Here is a 17,194-nt window from a genome sequence, read left to right on the forward strand (position 1 = left end):
TAGCTAGATGAGTTGATGTACCCTCTGGAAGACCACTGTGTACCCCCCCATTGAGAACCACTGAGTTAAGTAATATCGCTTATTGGTGAGAGAGAAGCTTGTCAGCTACACAGAGCTCTTCTTCAGGTCTGGGAAATATACTCAGAGTGTCACAGTTTTATACAAGGGGGAAACATATTGTTTAGCATAAATAGAACATATTTCAAGGGACCAATCAAGGTGAAATGGCCTATTAACACCCTTCCAGTCCTAGGGAGGAAAGTGGGGGGAGGGGAGTGGTAGCTGGGGTACTTTAATGGATTACAGATTGTTGTAATAAGTAGGGCTGTCAATTAATCACCATTAAATCATGATTAACTCAAAAAAATTACAACGAAATTACCAGTAATCTTGATTAATTGTAGTTTTAATTGTACTGTTAAACAATAGAGTATCAATTGAAATTTATTAAATATTTTGGATGTTTTTCTGCATTTTTGTATATGCTGTATTCTGTGTTGTAATTGAAATCAAAGTGCACATTATTTTTATTACAAATATTTGCACTGTAAAAATTATAAACAAGAAATAGTATCTTTCAATTCACCTCATACAAGTTCTGTAGTGCAATCTCTTTTGTCTCTCTGAAAGTGCAACTTACAAATGTAGATTTTTTTTGTTACATAACTGCACTCAAAATTAAAACAATGTAAAACTTCAGAGCCTACAAGTGCACTTAGTCCTACTTCTTGTTCAGACAATTGCTAAGCCAAACAAGTTTACATTTACAAGAGATAATGCTGCCCTCTTCTTATTTACAATGTCACCAGAAAATGAGAACAGGCGTTTGCATGGCACTTTTGTAGCTGGCATTGCAAGGTATTTACATGCCAGATATGCTAAACATTTGTATGCCACTTTGTGCTTTGGCCACCATTCCAGAGGACATGGTTCCCTGCTGATGATGATGTTAAATAAATGGTGTGTTAATTAAATTTGTGACTGAACTCCTTGGGGGAGAATTTTATGTCCCTGGCTCTGTTTTACCTGCATTCTGCCATATATTTCATGTTATAGCAGTCTTGGATGATGACCCACACGTCTTGTTCGTTTAAAGAACACTTTCACTGCAGATTTGACAAAACACAAAGAAGGTACCCATGTGAGATTTCTAAAGATAGCTACAGCACTAGACCCAAGGCTTAAGAATCTGAAGCGCCTTCCAAAATCTGAGAGGGATGAGTGTGGAGCATGCATTCAGAAGTCTTAAAAGAGCAATACTCCAATGCGGAAACTACAGACTCCAAAGTACCAAAAAAGAAAATCAACCTTCTGCTGCTGGCATCTGACTCAGATAATGAAAATGAACAAGTGTCAGTCCGCACTACTTTGGATTGCTATCGAGTAGAATACATCATCAGTATGGAAGCATGTCTTCTGGAATGGAGGTTGAAGCATGACAAGACATGAACCTTTGGCGCATCTGGCACATAAATATCTTGCAATGCTGGCTACAACAGTGCCATGAGAGTGCCTTTTCTCACTTTCAGGTGACATTGTAAAGAAGAAGCAGGCAGCACTATCTCCTGCAAATGTAAACAAACTTGTTTGCCTGAGCGATTGGTTGAACTAGAAGTAGGACTGAGTGGACTTGCAGACTCTAAAATTTTACATCTTTTTTTTAATGTAGGTTTTTTGTACATAATTCTACATTTGTAAGTTCAACTTCCATGATAAAGAGATTGCACTACAGTACTTGTATTAGGTGAATTGAAAAATTTGTTTTTTACAGTGCAAATACTTGTAATAAAAAATAAAGTGAGCACTGTACACTTTGTATTGTGTTGTAATTGAAATCAGTATTTTTGAAAATGTAGAAAACATCAAAAATATTTAAATAAATGGTATTCTTTATTAACAGTGCAATAAATCATGTGATTAATCTTTATAATTGCATGATTAATCACAATTTTAATGGCTTGACAGCCCTAGTAATAAGCCATAAATGAAGTATCTCCATTCAGTCCAAGATTTTTAGTCTCAAGTATAGTTATTAATTTAAACTCCCAGGCTCATGTTTTGAAAGTTGTGCATGTTTCCTTTGAGGGTGAGGACTGATAGGTCAGATATAGAGTGATTGCCTTGTGAAAAGAGTTCACCCACAGCTGATGTGATGTTTATGTCTTTTATCATTTTCCTGTGTGAGTTCATTTGAGATCTTAGCAATTGTCTGGTTTCATCCACATAGTTGCTAGTGGGCAACTTATCTCTCACAAACAGAAGTTGGGCCAATACAAGCTATTACCTATTCATCCACCTTCTTGCTCTCTAAGTTCTTAATGGCACATTTGGGTAAAAGATTTCACAAGTGATCATTAATATGAAAAAAGACATGTCCAATTCTCCACTGTTACTACTGGGACAGCTTCTTCTATGGTAGGAGTACTGATTTTAAAGAGTGTGCTGTCTAGAGCTGCTCTGAGTAGATTTAGATGACATGAGGATGGTCAACACCTGTGCACCTATGACATTTACCACCATTGGAGCTGCTGCAACCATAGCAAGAGTGGGATGTTAAAAACAGCTAGTGAAGCCCTGGGCCCTTCTTGTCAGAGGCACCATTTAATTTAATGGTTAACGTTCATTGCTCTGAAAATAAGGATGTGTTTTGGGCTAGGAAGAGGAAACTAGGAACACCAGGAAATGATGGTCTTTGTGTTTAGGTATAAACTTTTAATGTCTTGGCCTGTTTTCTTTGTAAGAAGATGTGTGATGTTACATAGTTACCCAAGATATCTATCTTGACATAAAGGTTGAGCAGAAACAAGCCACTGGTAGATTCCACCTTGATTGTAGCTCCTCAAGGGCAACATTATCCCCCTGACCTGGGTTGACTGCTGCTACAAACAGTGGCAGATTAGCCAATGGGGTCCGGGCCCAGGGGCTGGGGCTGCTGGAAAATTGAGTGCACCCACTCCACCTAGCACTCTTGCCAGGGAGCAGGGTTGGGGTACTGGGGCATCCCCCACTCTGCCCCTTGCTCCTGTCCCCATGTCCTGACCCTGCTCCGCAGCAGGAGCACGGGGAGGGGCTCCCACTTGCTCTGGCCCAGGGCCCCAGAAAACTGTAATCCACCTCTGGCTACAGAGAGATGAAAAATTAGTGTCTTGTCTCCACTAGAATTATGTACCTAGGTAGGTGCCCATCTCAGCGTGAAAACTACACACTTTTGCAGAGAAGACAAAGCCTTGATGGGCCAAAGTTGGGCTTTCCAATGGCGTTAGTTTAACATAATAGCAAAATAATGGCGAGGCTGAAGCACGTGGTCAGCTAAGGCCATGGAGCCCCTCAGGGATGTGACGCTAACGTGACTGAAATCGCGCGGCTGGAAAACAAGCCCCTGTAGCTCTGTGGAGACGGGCCGGAGACAGACCCTCCGTCGCTCACCCCGTTCGTCTCGGGCCCCCGACCCCGGCCTGAGGCCGCTTCACTTTCTTGCTCGGCCTCCCGGTTACCCCCGCGGGCCGGGGAGCGGAGCCGCCGCTCTCCCGCCCCAGGGAGGGGCCCGAGTCCGGCCCGGGGCCGCCCCGCAGGCGCTTCAACCCCTCGCGTCCGGCGCGGCAGCAGCGCCAGCCCCAGCCCCAGCCCCGCTCTCGGGAGCCATCTTGCGAGCGGGGCCGCGCTGCCTACACGGCGGAGCCGGCTGCAGCCGCGGCCGGGTGACGGCCTGTCCCCCTCCCCTTCCGCGCGGGGCGGGGTTGATGGGGCCCCCGGAGCCGGGGCGCCGCGGGGGGAGGCCGGGCTGGCGGTGACTCTCCGCCCGCCGGACGGAGCAGCAGCCGCTCCCAGCAGGCGGCCGGGCTCGGGGGGGTGGGAGCCGCGCTCCGGCACGAAGGGGGCGGCCATGGCCGGCGAGCCGCAGAAGAAGCCGCACCTGTCGGCCCTGGTGGGACACACCAACGGGCTCACCAAGCCCGCCTCGCTGGCGGCCGCCGCGGGAGCCCGGGCCGGGGGCGCCGCCGCCGCCACCTCCAAGAAGCTCGTGATCAAGAACTTCAGAGGTGGGCCGGGGCCGGGGGCGGGCGAGTCCCCAGCGCCGGGTGGCGGCTCCAAGCGTCCCGTGTTTGGTGCCGGCCCCGGCCCATCCTGCCGGCCGCAGCCAGTGGCCCCCGCGGCCCTTTCCTGACTTGAGTTTACTTTGCTCCTGGCCCTGCTGCCCCCGCCCCTTCCCCGGAGAGGGAGGCCGCTGGGCCCGGCTGGGAGGGGCCCTGACTGCGGGCGGCTGCTGCTGCCGCGAACAGTGACGGGCAGGGTGGGGAGCGGCCGCCTGAGGACCCTGCCCTGTGGGGGTGTCAGTGTAGCCTCTGAGCCGCTCTCCAGGGGCCCGTGGTGCACCCTGCACCCCTGGAGGGCAGCCCCCGCCCAGCCGCCAGCGCCGCTCCTCTGGTCATGTGGTGGTGGGGGTCTGCTCCAGTTCCTTCCTCACCAAGAGATACGTGCCAGGCTGGGTTTGCTCTGGAAAGGGACTGTGAAAAGGCCTTAACTCGGCGAACTTGCTCTCAGTGCCTCCCTCAACAGCTACAAGGGCCGCTGCTCCGTTAGCCTGTTCACTGTGTATAGCCAGTCACTTTTTTTTGGCAAACGTCCTGATCCTCCAGCCGCAAGGAAGTTATTTCAGCTTACTTACATATATGAAGTTCTGAGCACAGGGGCCCTCGTGTAGCTCTCATCTGCAGGTCTCAAAGACAGGCCAGTATTACTGGGGTGCTGATGATGGAAACCATGTATTTGGTATTTGTTGTTATTACTTCAAGCAAGGGATGCAGCAGCACCCCCAGCACCTTTAGTTCCAGCACCACTGAGTATCAGCACCACTGTTTTACAGATAGGGGAAATGAGGCATAAAAAAGTGTAGTGATTTGCCCATGGTCATGCAGCACATCAGTGGTGTAGTTGACAGCAGAACCCAACTCCCCTGTCTAACCAGTCCTGTGTCTGGCATCTGTACTGCCTTAGTATTCCCTTTCCTCATCTCAGCTAAGTGATGCAGTTTCTATATAGATAACAGTTTGTGTTGTAGTCTTTCTAATGTTTCAGTTAACAGCATGTTCTGTAATAAAATATGTGTAAAAAGTTCTATTACACACAGTGTAGTCAGAGATAATGTACATCAATGGTTTGGTGGTCAGTTACTCTTTAAAGAATATATAGAAAATAAATCTAGTATAGATAGTGTTGAAACTAGAGTAGTGTCAAAGATCTTGCAGTAGACCACATTAGTTTGCTAGTGTTTGGAATGTTTAATTAAGCTTTATTAAATAATAAAAAAGAACACCTTAAATTGCAACACCTACTTCTTGAGTGCATTCTGAGATAGTATCTTTGCACATGTTTTACAAATTTTATCCAGGATCATGCAAGCTGCTCTGTCTGGGCAGATATTTTAGTAGGGATCTGTGCATGTGAAGAGGGGCAGCCCATGTGAAGCTTCTTGCAGGAGCAGGGCCTTTATATGCCACGATTCAGAGATAAAAATGGCTCTTAGTGGCTTTTGCCATATTATATGGTATTACAAATATTCCTTTATTTTTAAAAAAAATATTTCAAGCTTAAAGTGTGAAAGTGGAATCCAATGTGTCTTTCACTTTATTCAATTACTCCAAAAGTATTTTAAAAGATATAGCTATAAGTAATCTTGTATTGCGGGTTCAGTTTCTACTTACTTGTATCTGGTTTTACAGAAAGACCTAAATTGCCTGATAATTACACACAGGACACATGGCAGAAGCTTGATGAAGCAGTGAGAGCTATACAAAGTAGCACCTCCATTAAATACAACCTTGAAGAGCTCTATCAGGTAAGAATCAAGGTTTTGTTTGTTTGTTTTAAACTAGTAAAGTGGTAGAGCAGGGGTAGGCAACCTATGGCACGTGAGCTGATTTTCAGTGGCACTCACACTGCCTGGGTCCTGGCCACCAGTTCTGCGGGCTCTGCATTTTAATTTAATTTTAAATGAAGCTTTTTAAACATTCTAAAAACCTTATGTACTTTACATACAACAATAGTTTAGTTATATATGCTAGACTTATAGAAAGAGACCTTCTAAAAACGTTAAAATGCATTACCGGCACGCAAAACCTTAAATTAGAGTGAATAAATGAAGACTCCGCACACCACTTCTGAAAGGTTGCCGACCCCTGCGGTAGAGCATAATACTGATTGCTTTGGGATTTTCATTGTCATAAATATGTAAATAGGATTTTTGTGTTTGCAATGTATATCATCTGGCTACTGATTAGGTCAGTATTCTGTTCCTAATATATGTTTGCCATTTTCTGGATCAGTGGCTCCCCAAATGTTGTCCTTGGAAACTTTCTGATGGTCCATGGAGAGAGATCTAGCAGGATTGGGGCCTGTGATAAATGAAAAGGGGAAGGAGTACCTTCCTTTTATGGACACCCAGCTAGCCAGTTAGCTATAAAATCCCTCTTAGTAGCTGTTCTCTACTTGCTTTACCTGTAAAGGGTTAAAAAGTCCCTCTGCGATACATAGGTAAAAAGAAGGGAGTGGGCACCTGACCAAAAGAGCCCACAGAAAGGCTAACACTTTTTAAAATTGGGGAAAAAACTTCCCCTTGATCTGTCTGTTTGTCCCTCTCTGGAGAGAGGGAACAGAGCAACTATGCTGTAAGAAGCTTTGGGTCAGGTCTGAAAAATCTCCTGAATCATACCTTGAAACTACTCACTTGAAACCCCCAGATATGTAAGTAGATCAGGAAATGTTTAGGAAGACACAATTAGGTTTATCTCTTTTTATTTATTTATGGCTTGTGAACTACTCTGTGCTAACCCCAAATGCTTTTGTTTTGCTTGTAACCTTTAAGCTGGACCTCAAGAAGGTTATTCTTGATGCTTAATTCTTTTTTTTTTTTTTTAATCTAGCAATAGCCTGCCTTTCCAAATTTATTTTCTTTCTTTTTGTTTTTAATAAATTTTATCTTTTTAAAAAACAGGATTGGATTTTGTGTCCTAAGAGGTTTGTGCACATGTTGTTTAATTAGCTGGTGACATCATCTGATTTCCTTTGTTTTCTTTCTCAGTCTTCCCCAGATTGGGGGGAGGGGAGGGCTTGAGGGTACCCCACAGGAAGGAATTCCTGAGTGTGCCTTCCTGGGTTCTCAAAGGGGTTTTGCACTTGGGTGGTGGCAGCATCTATCCATCCAAGGTCAGAGAAAAGCTGTAACCTGCAAAGTTTAATACAAGCCTGGAGTGGCCAGTATTAATTTTTAGAGTCCTTGCGGGCCCTCGCCTTCTGCATTCTAAATGCCAGAGTGGGGAATCAGCCTCGACAGGGCCATCTAACTAGCTAGTCATGTTGAGGACTGTGGAGGATGCATTTTGGCGGGGGTCAGAATGGGGGAAAGAGAGGCGAATAAGTGGTCATACTCTCCCAAACTCTGCTGGTTCTAGATGCTGAAATGGGATGTTACACTCACTAGATTATGCAAATACTCATAGTATAATTGGTTCTCTACCTTGCATGATTTGGTCTGCAATGAAATAGTTAACAGTGTTATAATATTCATCATCACAATTAACCTTCAGAGTCAACACCCCTGGTTCAAACCTGGGTGGGCAACAACACATTTATTACATTTACATGACAGTTAGAGACTTTAAAACTCTTGTTTAAAATAATGAAAGAACATTGCATGAAGGGGTAAAGGACATATCCATGACTCGTTTCCTTCTTTCTTCCCTTTCTATTTTGTTTTTAAATATGGTCAGTTTTCAGTTGTTTTCCTCAATATTCTTTTTTATAGCTTGTGTTTTTTATGGCACATAAAATAAGAATATTTATAAATTTCAGTAACTGCAGCATTGCAAAATACACAAAATGTGTTTTCCTTAGTCCTGCAAGATGCACCACCTCTGTGTGCAACTGAAATGAGTGAGTTTCTACATGGGCATGCATGGAACTCATTGCTAGAGCCCTGTGAGGATACAAAACTTGTATCCGAATCCAATTTACAAACATGGTCTGCAGATATCTGCATCCACATCTGTGGATATAAAGCGGATATCCTCATTTTTGCAGAGCTCTACTTGTTGCAGTATTGGGGCCTAAGAAATTGTATATCCCCAGAAGTGGTCTACGAGTTTCATTGGAGTTCTGTGGTGGGTTTGGGGTCATTAGCAGAGAGCATGCTGGGAGTTAGCAGTCTGCATTGGGTGTGAATATTAAAGACCTAAAAATAATAATTATTGGTAAAGGCTTGATTGCCCTTTTCTCCCTGATCCTGTGGGGGCATTTAACGTATAATTCTAAAAATACTTTCTTTTTTTATTCAGTACTACCTTTAAAATAAAGGGACGTAGCTTGTTCTTTTAAATAGACAACTTGACTTGTATTATTTACATTCTGGGCATTGTAAGACAGCAATATTCCAATTGAATAACATTGATCCCTATTTAAGGGTTTTAAGCTCAAGGCTGAAAAATCATAACTATTTTTTGTGCATTCTTATTTGAAAAAAGTCCAGATGTTTGTAATTTTGTTTGACTTGCTTTCAGAGTTTGAGATGAGATTATAGTAGCATGAGCATGAAATTATCAAGGCCCGAACAAGAATTTTGGTGGGTGGGAAGGAAGGGAAGGGATGGGGTGGATTTTTGGATACATCATAAAAGAAAAAGCAAGGAAATTGCCAGTTCACTTGTTTTCACGCTAATTTGCAAAACTTAATTCATAATGGCAATTCATTAATTCATAACAGATCTTCCAGTCATCAGTGCTAATTAACAAGGTTCCACTGTGTGTTTCTGTGCACACTTATTTGTTCACCTATAGAAGGAGAGAGAGGATAATTCAGGCTTGACTAGAAATGTGGTTACAGATCATTTTAACTGCCTTGTATTGTGTATGAAATCATGCACAGGGAGGAACCTGTGTGTATAGGTTCTCTTTACCCTCTGATCTTTGTGGTCTTTATTCATCATTATGAAAGGAGGCCAGCAGGCCTGCAGAAACCCATGTGTAAAGTAGGTTGGTCTGCCACATAACCAAAAGCTATAATCATCTGTCATTTCCCATGTTGTTATTGAGTACTGTAAATAATTACTGGTGAGTAAAATCTAATTAAAATAATGGAGTTTTGAAATTTGGGAAGCATTTGCAATAATGATGCATAAACCTACAGTGCTTGCTAAAACATTTAGCTTGGAGATTTTTGAAAAAAGTAGTGGTTTGTAGAAATAATAGTTGTGCCATATCTGAAATCTCACTCTTCTTCACCGATCTGAGCCTTCAGCTAAGCTAAAAGTAAAAATAAACAGAGCAATGCTTTTCAAATGCTTTGTAATTCCTTTACTCCAGGGCTGCTGATTTCCTAATATAGGATCATAGACATGTAGGGCTGGAGGGACTTTGAGAGTCATCTAGTCCATTTCCTCTTCCCCTCTCTTCCCATCCATCCCTGCCTCACGGTGACGCAGGGTCAAGTATACCTATACCATCCCTGACAGGTGTTTTTCTAACCTGTTCTTAAAAACCCATCATTGGTTCATCTATGGGCGTTTGAATAGCAGTGCTCACCAAAGTGCTGCACTGTAAATCCTGTGTGGATGCCACGGGCACAAACTAAAAGGTTCCTAGTTTGTATTAACATAGTCCAAATTGCATGGTAATGTAGACAAGCACTATAATTCTATAATAGAAAATAACCAGTCCTAGGGTGAAGGCATTACAAAGCATTTGATAAAACATAGCTTTGTTTATTTTTATACATGATGCACTAGAGAGGAAATGCACTGCTTCTTCCACTGGCGATGATTTATCTTCTGGCTCCAGTGGATTAATTGTATTCTCTTTTCCCTTTGTGACATACTCAGGGTACACTCTAGACTAATGAGTAGCTGTGTCACTCCTGTTCTCTTATCTGGGGTGCCCTTTATACTGCTTTGCTACTTAGTCTCCAGTCTGGACTAGCCTCCAGCATGTAAGTCACTCCCAGCTATGTCCATGTGTGAGCTGTAGCTAGACAGCCGCACTGTGTCTCTGACCAGTAGGGTGACCTTAACTCACTCCCAGTCTTAGATTTTCCCTCAGAAATGTATGTCCTGTACTGTCCAGCCCTCTCCAGGACAATACAAGTTAAGTACAAGTCCATTATTTCTTTACGATAGTAATATGCCAGCTTATTATTTCAAATAGTTCTTCAGACACTACAATTTAAATGCACTGGATTGGATGAAACAGTAAAACAAATGTATTAACTACAAAGGGAGATTTTAAGTGAGTGCAAGTGAGCGTAATAGTCAGAAATGGTTACAAGAAAAATAAAGATAAAACACAACTGATGCCTAGCTTAACAAACTATGGTAAATTTGAAGCAATGTTTTCTCACCACATGTTTTCAGTAGTCTTACTGACCAAGCTTCTTAGGTCAGAATCCCTTGGTTATCTGCCCCTTTCTATAGTTCTGTCCCCCCTTTGAGAAGCATTTCCAGCTGGGAGCAAGGTGACGGGCAGTCTGTGTGGGTGGGAACTCCATGCTGTTTCTTGGCTAAGATGTAGATTTTTTTTTTCTCCTGCTCGCTTTCTTGCCAAAGAGTGGCCACTTAGCAGGTAATGGTCCATCAGCTTTGTTTACACCTGGCTGAGGCACCAGCTTGTGATCTGTTTCTGAGGAATTGGATTGGCCAATCCCCAGACTTCTCTGGAAAACATACTTTTAGTTACAATCTCAGCTTGTTTATAACTTCACATATAACCCTGCTATGTGCATTTTACCATGATATTATTGATCAGCAAATTATGAATTTTTAAATGACATCTCACAAGGTGGTGTTTGTACAAAGATTATTTACAATAGTATGTAGGGTGTGGACACAGGTGTAAATTCTGTCACACCCTTGCATTTCTTTTCTGAATAAAGGCTGCTTACAGACATTATAGAGCGGTGAAATCATGTGATACAGTTGCTTCTGAGTTTTCATTTTAAAAGGCTCAGGGTTTGTTTATGCTCAAAATGCTACGTCACTACTGTAGCACTTCAGTGTAGACACTACCTACGTCGATGGGAGGAGTTCTCCTTTCAGCATAGATAATCCACTTCCGCATGGGGTGGTAGCACTAGGTCGATGGAAGAATTCCTCCATTGATCTACCTATCTATCAGGGGGTTAGTTCAACTTAATTATGTTGCTCAGGGGTATGGATTTTTCATGCCCCTGAGCAACATAGATGGATTGACCTAACTTTCTAGGGTAGGCCAGCCCTAACTTTTCCATCTGAAGCAAGTCATTTACTTTAGGCGTCGTAAAACCAGTCTTTCAGCTTCTCTACATGGGGACACTCGGGAAAGTAAATCTTAATTCAGACTTTAAGTTAATTCAAAGTGGATTAGTTAAACTGCATTAAGCCCCTCTGTGGACACTCTTAGAATTAAAGTAGCCTTATTTGGAAACTAACTCCGAGAGAGTTTGCAGCTGAGAATCCCAAGTGGAGAGAGGAACCTCTCTGAGGTGGGCAGGGTTTAGGACACAACCCTCTCCTTTGCATCTCCCATTGGCTAGCTTACATGGGGAGCCACCTACCATGCTTGCTTTGCTGAATCCCATTCTGAGATGTGTGTTGAATCTCATTCATTGTACAAGGAATTTAGGCACTTAACCCAGGCTTTTGAATCCCAGTGATTTTCTAGGTGTTTACAAGTTAGGCATTTCGTTGTGAATCTAGCCCACAGTGTCCATGCTGATTCTTTTAAATCTATTGGCAGCATTTAGTGCTGCCGACCATGAGGGACTGCTGGTAGGTGGGGTTACTCTTGAGAGCCCTCCTTCTCTTCCTTTTTTTTTCTGTAGGAGGACTCAGCATATAATACTTGTATCATTGTGAATCTTGGGGTTCTAGTCTGTCATCCTGCTCAATACAGTAGAACGCCGATTATCTGACCCTCTCCTAAACGTCTCTCCACATTTACTAAACAACTAGGAATCCAGGGCCGGAAGCGGGTGATTTCTCCTGTGGCCATTTGATGGTGCTGCAGCATTGCATTTTCCCATTCTCCAGTTTATCTGGGGTTTTGATTATCTGATCTGGTCCCAGTCCCAATTAAACTGGATAAACGGGGTCCACTGTATATATGTGAGGCAATGTGGATTGCATTACAGTACAGACCTGTTGATGCGCGAATCCGCTTAACGCACGGTAGCGCCGTGCCTCCCAGTGCTACCTATTTAACTTGTGAGACTCGTTAACACATGGTACAGGAACTTGCTATGTACCGCTACAGATTTGCTCACTAACTCACTGACATAGAAATCGACAGGAAGTGCGGAGTGGAAACATGTTGTACATCTTTACCGCCAACGGGAGGGAGAGAGGGGGGAAGGGGCAGCAACGTTAAAGCACTGCCACAGCAGCGCTTTAACATTGCTGACCCTTTTTCTCCTGCCCCGTTGGTGGCCTACCAGCAGGGCTGCTGATGGGGGAGGTAAAAAGGACAGGGACATTAAAGTTCTGCTGCAGCAGCGCTTTAAGGACGGTCCTTTGCCGCGGCGGTGCTGGGCCGCCGATGGGGGGGCACAGCAACATTAAAGCGCTGCTGCAGCAAAGGACCCTGCAGCGCTTTAAGGTCCCTGCCCCTTTTGCCCCCCCACCCCTCCCGCCCAGCCGCCGATGGGCGGGGTGGGCAAAGGGAGCAGCTGCCTTGGGGCCAACGATTTAAAAGGGCCTGTGGCTACAGACGCTGCTACTGAAACAGTGGCGTCCAGAGCCCCAGGCACTTTAAATTGCCACAGGAACCCCGGGTGGCATGGACCAGGCGGCCTGGAAGGGCTGGCTGGCGGATGCTGACCCCTAGCCCCGCCCCTTCCATCCAAGGCCCCGCCCTTTCTGGGGGCCAGAGCCGCCCCTTACCGGTAAGTGTCCTGAGTTACTTTCACCCCTATGTAGTAGTAGTAGTAATGTTTTTATTAGATTACACATTTGAATTTATATTCTTGCAAAGCACTGTTAACAGGCCTGCAGTATTTGGGACGCTGTGAATACGTATGTAATCCTAGATAATTATACATTTATATACAGTATAGATATCTTAGGATATTTCAGCATGGCCCTCTTAACCCGCGGTCCGTTAACATGCAGTCGTGACGGCTTGACTCCCAACATCTGCACGTAAACAGGTTTGTACTGTACCTTTATTGTGCAAGTGACACCAATTGTATATCTCTGTTTGATCATTTCCAGAAGATAACTAAGCAGCATTCTGTCTACAGAATGTCTAATACAGAAAACATGTTTGGAGGAAATTAAAGTAATTCCTTTTCCTCTTGATGGAAATAATTAGTGTGCCATTTGTCACTCATGCTTGTTACTTGGTGCTCTTGTCAGACCCACAGTTGCTTCTGAATGTTCAGGTATCAGCAGTGGTCCAACATATTTTTCCTTGAAACCATGCTTGGCAATGACATTGTGATCATTCTTGAATATGAAGCTCCCCTTGGTTATCCACCCCAATGTCACTTCCAAATTGGGTCATTGCAGAGCATTCTACTTGTGTCTAAATAAGCCTGTTCAGAATATGGCTGCTGAGTTGGAGTGCTTCCTTTGGGGAGCACAATGCACTTGTGCTTCACATACTGCACTGGTTACCAGTTTATTTGAGTGAAATTCTAAGGGTAGTTTTGCTGAGTTCCCAAACAATATAGTTAGTTAATGGTTAAGGATGAGAGGTAGTCAGGGGCGGCTCTAGGAATCCCACCGCCCCAAGCAGGGCGGCGCGCCGCGGGGCGCGCTCTGGCGGTCGCCGGTCCCGCGGCTCCGGGGGAACTCTTGCAGACATGCCTGCAGAGGTTCCTCTGGTCCCGTGGCTCCGGTGGAGCATCCGCTGGCATGCCTGCGGGAGGTCCACCCGAGCCGCGGGACCAGCGAACCCTCCGCAGTCATGCCTGCGGGAGGTCCACCGAAGCCGCGGTACCAGCGGATCCTCCGCAGTCATGCCTGCGGGCGGTCCACTGGTCCCGCGGCTCCGGTGGACCTCCCGCAGGCATGACTGCGGAAGGTCCGCTGGAGCCGGCTGCCGCCCTGCTGGCAAAATGCCGCCCCAAGTGCGCGCTTGGCGCGCTGGGGTCTGGAGCTGGCCCTGGAGGTAGTACTCCAAACAAAACGTACTATTATAGACACGTTATTCAAAACTATGGGTATGTTCAGATAAGTGCATAATTCTGCAGCAAGGTTCATACCACTGATTAACACACCTACAGAATTTTTGTCTGAGTAACAACAACACTAATTCTTCCTCTAAGGGTACGTCTACACTACGGGATTATTCCGAATTTGCATAAACCGGTTTTGTAAAACAGAATTTATAAAATCGGGTGGAGTGCGGCCATACTAAGCACATTAAATCGGTGGTGTGCGTCCATGGTCCGTGGCTAGCGTCGATTTCTGGAGCGTTGCACTGTGGGTAGCTATTCCCTAGCTATCCCATAGTTCCCGCAGCCTCCCCCGCCCCTTGGAACTTCCGGGTTGAGATCCCAGTGCCTGATGGGGCAAAAATCATTGTCGCGGGTGGTTCTGGGTAAATGTCGTCAGTCACTCCTTCGTCTGGGAAAGCAACGGCAGACAAGCATTTTGTGCCTTTTTCCCCTGGATTGCCCTGGCAGATGCCATAGCATGGCAATCATGGAGCTTGTTTTGCCGTTTGTGACTCTCACCGTATGTGTACTAGATGCCGCTCACAGAGGCGATTCAGCAGCGCTACACAGAAGCATGCTTTTGCTTTTGCATGACAGCAGAGATGGTTACTAGCCATATTGCACCATCCAAACCCTTCCATAAATTGGAACTGAGGATGATCATGGCTACCAGTCCTTTTGTACCATTTGCTGCTAGTGCCCCTGGCCGATCAGCCAGGGGCGCAAAAGCCAAGATTGGTTACTAGCCATATTGCACCTTCCATCGTTTTGTACCATTAGCTGCTGTCATAAGTGCCCCTGGCCGATCAGCCAGGGGCGCAAAAGCAAAAATTGGGAATGACTCCCTGAGTCAATCCCTCCTTTTTGGTATCTAAAAATAGAATCAGTGCTGCCTAATATAGGCAAGTGTACTAGAGAACCACCGTATCATAGAGAGCACAGCTGCTCTGTGTCAGAGCCTGCAGAAATTATGATCTGTATGCTATTCACAGGGGGTGCTCCTGTAACAACCCCACCTGTTGATTCCGTTCTTCCCCCAGCCTTTCTTGGCTACCGTAGCATTGTCCCCCCACTTGTGTGATGAATTAATAAAGAATGCAGGAATAAGACACACTGACTTGTTAGTGAGAAATGAGTGGAAGGCAGCCTCCAGCTGCTATGATAGTCCAGACAGGACATTAAGCAGTGTGTAGGAGAGAAGCCCAGCATCCCACTGCTAGTCCAGGGGCAACTGAATCTTTTCTTTACACATGAAGGGTGGGGGCTGATGGAGCTCAGCCCCCTGTTGCTATGATGAGGATGGTTACCAGCCATATTGCACCATCCATCCACCAGAAAAAATTAGGGCCAATAGGCTGATGCTGATGATGAGGATGGATTTCCATCGTATTGTACCATCAGCCGCCCATGGCGGGGGGGGAGCAAGGATGTTGGTGTTGAGTGCTGCACTATCGCGTCTATCTGCAGCATTCAGTAAAGATAGGGTGACATGTAAAAGAGTCAGAGGATTGTTTTACCTTTCGCTTCTGGGGTGGGTGGGGGGTGGGTGAGTAGATTGCCAAGCTATGCCCTGACCCGCGGACACTGTGTTTGACCCTAGAAGCATTTGGAGCTCAGCCAAGAATGCAAATAATTTTCGGAGGCTGCAGGAACTGTGGGATAGCTTCAGTCCTCCAGTCCATGCGCATCCATTTGATTCTTTGGCTTTCCGTTACGCTTGTCACGCTGCAGTGCGCTGAGTCCCTGCTATGGCGTCTGTCTGGAGATTTTTAAAAAAGGATTCTGAATTTCATCTTCTGTAACGGAGCGCTGATAGAACGGATTTGCCTGCCCTTACAGCGATCACATCCGCATGGTCCATGCGGGAGCTCTTTTTTTATTTTGATTTCGGACTGCATCGCCACCCGTGCTGATCGGAGCTCCACGCTGGGCAAACAGGAAATATTCAAAAGTTCGCGGGGCTTTTCCTGTTTACCTGACCACTGCATCCAAGTTCAGATTGCGGTCCAGAGCGGTCACTGGTGCACTGTGGGATAGCTCCCGGAGGCCAATACCGTCGATCAGCGTCCACACTAACCCTAATCCGATATGTTAATACCGATACTAGCGTTACTCCTCTCGTTAGGGAGGAGTACAGAAACCGGTTTAAAGAGCCATTAAAATCGATATAAGGTGCCTCCTAGTGTGGACGGTTTTGGCGTTAAATCGGTTTTATGCTCCTAAAACCGATTTAAACGCCTAGTGTAGACCAGGCCTTAGAGACACCACCCTCCAGTCTTTACTTTTTTGCCTGACCCTGAGAACCCTTATTTGTGTGATTAATGGTTTTCAGGATCAGGCCCCTGTATTGAATGATTTGTGTTATGAGATGAAGAACTCTCTCTCTCTAAAGGCTATAAAAAAGTCTCTCTTGATGGTTGTAGGCATATGTAATTTTAAAATAGAATTATGCTGATACAGTAACTATACTGGTACTATTTTCCCTTCACTGTGCTTGTCATAAGAGATTTACCTAGTCTGCAGTGTCTGTAAGATGAAAACTTAAACTTTGAGAGTGATCTAGACCTAGGAAGCATACGCATTTGGTTACACTAGATCTTTATTTAATGTTGCTTGTATGCATGTCATGTCACTTGGTAACAGTGCTTACTTAATGATAGTGCTTTTTGTGTCTATGTATGTTGAGGTTATAATCTTATTAAGGAATGGAAAATGATGTCTTTCTCTGTGCTGATGGTCCAATTAGAAATTTGTAAAATATGCATTTTTTTTTCCAGAGGACTGTGTGTGGAAGTAAAGTAGTTGCTCCATTACTGCCCAGCAATCAGTTACTCCTGAGGGAATTCTGCACCTAAAAATTCTGTGCACAATATTTTAAAATTCTGCAAAATTCTGTGTATTTTATTTGTCAAAACAACACAATATAATCACACCATTTTCAATTATTTTCTGACAAGTATTTTGAAATAAATTATCAACATAACTGAAAGTGGTGTGATTATTTTGTTGTTGTGTT

At 44.8% G+C, this 17,194-nt stretch overlaps 1 protein-coding gene across 1 annotated transcript in view; it reads left to right on the forward strand.

Moving 5' to 3' along the window:
- Nucleotides 1-3,272: 3,272 nt before the first annotated feature.
- The window catches only part of CUL4A (cullin 4A), an 80,882-nt gene continuing 66,960 nt past the window's right edge, over nucleotides 3,273-17,194 (forward strand). Inside the window, exons 1-2 of the mRNA XM_039509724.1 lie at nucleotides 3,273-4,040; nucleotides 5,721-5,836. Coding sequence (XP_039365658.1) covers nucleotides 3,884-4,040; nucleotides 5,721-5,836 — 273 coding nt within the window. The 5' untranslated portion in view covers nucleotides 3,273-3,883. The remainder of the gene's footprint in view (nucleotides 4,041-5,720; nucleotides 5,837-17,194) is intronic.

Source organism: Mauremys reevesii, linkage group 1 (assembly GCF_016161935.1).
Source record: "Mauremys reevesii isolate NIE-2019 linkage group 1, ASM1616193v1, whole genome shotgun sequence".
NCBI lineage: Eukaryota > Metazoa > Chordata > Testudines > Geoemydidae > Mauremys > Mauremys reevesii.